At 45.0% G+C, this 2,855-nt stretch overlaps 1 protein-coding gene across 1 annotated transcript; it reads right to left on the bottom strand.

The window, feature by feature from the left end:
* Positions 1–1,052: 1,052 nt before the first annotated feature.
* LOC149111271 (uncharacterized) lies at positions 1,053–2,342 on the bottom strand. The gene has a single exon (XM_089292424.1). The coding sequence runs from the start codon at positions 2,319–2,321 to the stop codon at positions 1,053–1,055; it is 1,269 nt and encodes a 422-aa protein (XP_089148550.1). The 5' UTR covers positions 2,322–2,342.
* Positions 2,343–2,855: the final 513 nt, after the last annotated feature.

The raw sequence follows: 2,855 nt of genomic DNA, 5'->3' as shown, positions 1-2,855 counted from the left end.
TGATCAGTGTACAGTTCAAATTCAAAGCCGTAAAGGTACACATGGAATCGTTCACATGCCCATACAACAGCCAAGGCTTCTTTTTCTGTTTGCGAATAACGCTTTTCCACATCGCTTAGACTCTTGCTTGCGTAACTAATGACTCTTTTCCTGCCTTGCTGCTCCTGGACAAGGATCGCACCGAGGCCTACCGGGCTAGCGTCTGCTATGATTAGTGTCTTGGCATTTTTATCAAAGTAACCAAGAGTTTCTGCACTTGATAGCCTCCTCTTAAGCTCACTGAATGCGTTCTTCTGCTCTTCTCCAAACTCGAAACGGACACCCTTTTTGGTTAATCTGCGCAATGGCTCTTCGACCGTAGCAAAGTCCGGGATGAAACGAGCATTGTAGTTTGCCAGTCCCAGAAAGCTTCTGACTTCTGATGCACTCTGCGGTTCTCTTGCATCAACGATCGCTTTTACCTTGTCTTCCGCAGGGCCAATACCATTGTCGCTAAACACCAGTCCCATGAACACCATCTGGGTCATGTGGAACCTGCACTTCTCTGCATTCAGCGTGAGATTCTTCTCTTTCAGCCTCTCCAAAACTCGCTGCAATCTTCTGTCATGTTCTTCAGTGTTCTTCCCATAAATAATGATATCATCTGAGATCTTGGCAACACCTTCGCAGCCTTGTACTGATTGCTGAATGACATGCTGGTACACTTCTGGAGCTGAGCTTATCCTAAACATAAGGCGCTTGTACTGGTATAGACCACAATTTGTAGTGAACGTTGTGATACTCCTGGAATCTGGATGGAGTTCTAATTGGTGATAATCCCATTTTAAATCCAGTTTAATGAACACTGTGCTTTGGTTGAGGTTTTGGAGCACTTCGTCCACTGTGGGTATGGGATAACGTTCTCTGATAATGGCTTCATTAGCCCTTCGCATGTCTACACAAAGGCGTATTTCGTCATTCTGCTTGGGGACTACTACAACTGGACTAACCCGCGGGGTCAGGCCCTCTACCGGTTCAATTATGTCCATGGCTACCAGTTCTTCAATCTTTCCCTAAACCTTGTCTCGAAGGCTAAATGGGGTGCGCCTGACTGGTTGCGCCACAGGAGGTACATCTGAATTCACATGCAGCTTAACTTGGTAATTCTTTAACTTTCCCACACTTTCAAAGATTTCTTTGTAATCGGACATGATTGTCTCATTAGATGTCACAGTGCAGATCCGGGTTCCTAATTTCAACACGCCTAGCTGTATGGCAGTTTCTCTTCCAAGCATTGCCGCTCCTTCACCATTAATAACGACAAATTCGGCTTCGACTTCTTTCCCCTCTACTCTTGCCAGTGCTGAGAATGTTCCTAGAACGTTCAGCGGCTGTTTACTGCCGTACGCATAAAGCTTCTTATCACTCTTTCTCGACACACACTTAATCTTGTCTTGCTTTGACTTTGACCACAGATTTTTGTCAATCACATCGGTGCTCGCACCCGAATCGATCAGCATTGCAACTACAAATCCGCCCACAGTCACATCTATTTTCTCAGGAGATGTAGCGGAATTCACAGTAAATGCATACTCATCTTCATCTCTTTCACTTCCCACATACCTGACTGACTTCTTCTTTTTCTTTCCTTTTGTCTTCTCTTCCCGTCTAGGTTTGGGAGGTTTGGCTGTTTTCGTTCTACACTGCGAACCAAAATGGTCAGCTCCTCCACACTTATAGCAAGTTTCTCCTTTCGCAGGGTATTCAGAGTCTCGTCCAAAATGTCCTACTTTTCCACATCTGTAGCATGCTCGCTTTACAGAATCCTTCTCTTTGTCTTCCTGCTTGTCGCGGACCAAATTCACATCCTTTCTGCCTTCCATATTCTCCAGCTGTGATTGAACTCGCTCGTGATTTGCTGCCGTCGAAAGTAACAGCTCTAAGGTTAGTTTCTCACCTTTTCCCAGTAGTTTCTTCCTTAATTCATGTGATTGACATCTCTGCACGACTTGATCACGAATCTGGTTTTCGGCTTGTTCGCCGTAGTCACAGTCCTTGACCACTTGCCTCAATCGCGTTACGAACTGAGCCACAGTTTCGCCGTCCTGTTGTTCCATGTTGCGGAACAGGTGATTTTGGTAAGTCGAATTTACCTTTGGAATGAAATAATCGTTCAAAGCCTTCACCGCGTTTTCGTAATCTTTCGCCTCGCCTGTGTCAGCCAACGTTTCGAAAATTTCTCGAACAGCTTCGCCTGCAGAATGAAGAAGTAAAGCTCTCCTCTGGATTTTATTATCCGCTTTATCCGCTTCGATGAGCAAGCCTTTGCTGTCGGCATACATCGAGAAACTTTTCGACCAACGCTGCCATCGCCTTCCCACGCCTGAAGGTTCACCATGTAGGTCGAAGGGTTTTACACTCGTTAAATCGTCTATATTTATTGACGCCATGGTCTGGGTAGTTGCAACTTCAATCCTTGTCGCCAGATGTCACGTTCCACAACCGATGGAACTGGATTATTGCAATGAACGGATACGACACACGAATCAAATCCAGAAGTCCGCCATGCTGGTTTAATAATCAACTTCCCAACCTACATTGCGCGCTTAAGTATACTATGTATGATGCACCGAAATGTACCTTACAAACACTACAATGACCCTCTTTCGACACATATGATCACCATTACAACAAAGTCAGAAACGGCTAAGTGATTTGTAGATAGTTGCTTGCTTTGCACTACACCAAACTATTACGTTTGATCATCGTTTGATCTATTGCTGCGTGAATCCTTGCTGGCAACGGTTCCTTGTTTGAAAACCGCTCTCTCACTTTACAAAAAAGGGGCTTCAGTGGCAGTAGGATTAAATTGAAAC

Source organism: Orbicella faveolata, unplaced genomic scaffold, assembly GCF_042242905.1.
Source record: "Orbicella faveolata isolate gen_17 unplaced genomic scaffold, um_ofav_v1 contig_24, whole genome shotgun sequence".
NCBI classification, from domain to species: domain Eukaryota; kingdom Metazoa; phylum Cnidaria; class Anthozoa; order Scleractinia; family Merulinidae; genus Orbicella; species Orbicella faveolata.
Note: the sequence above shows the minus strand (reverse complement) of the source record. Positions and strands in the feature narration are given on the sequence as shown.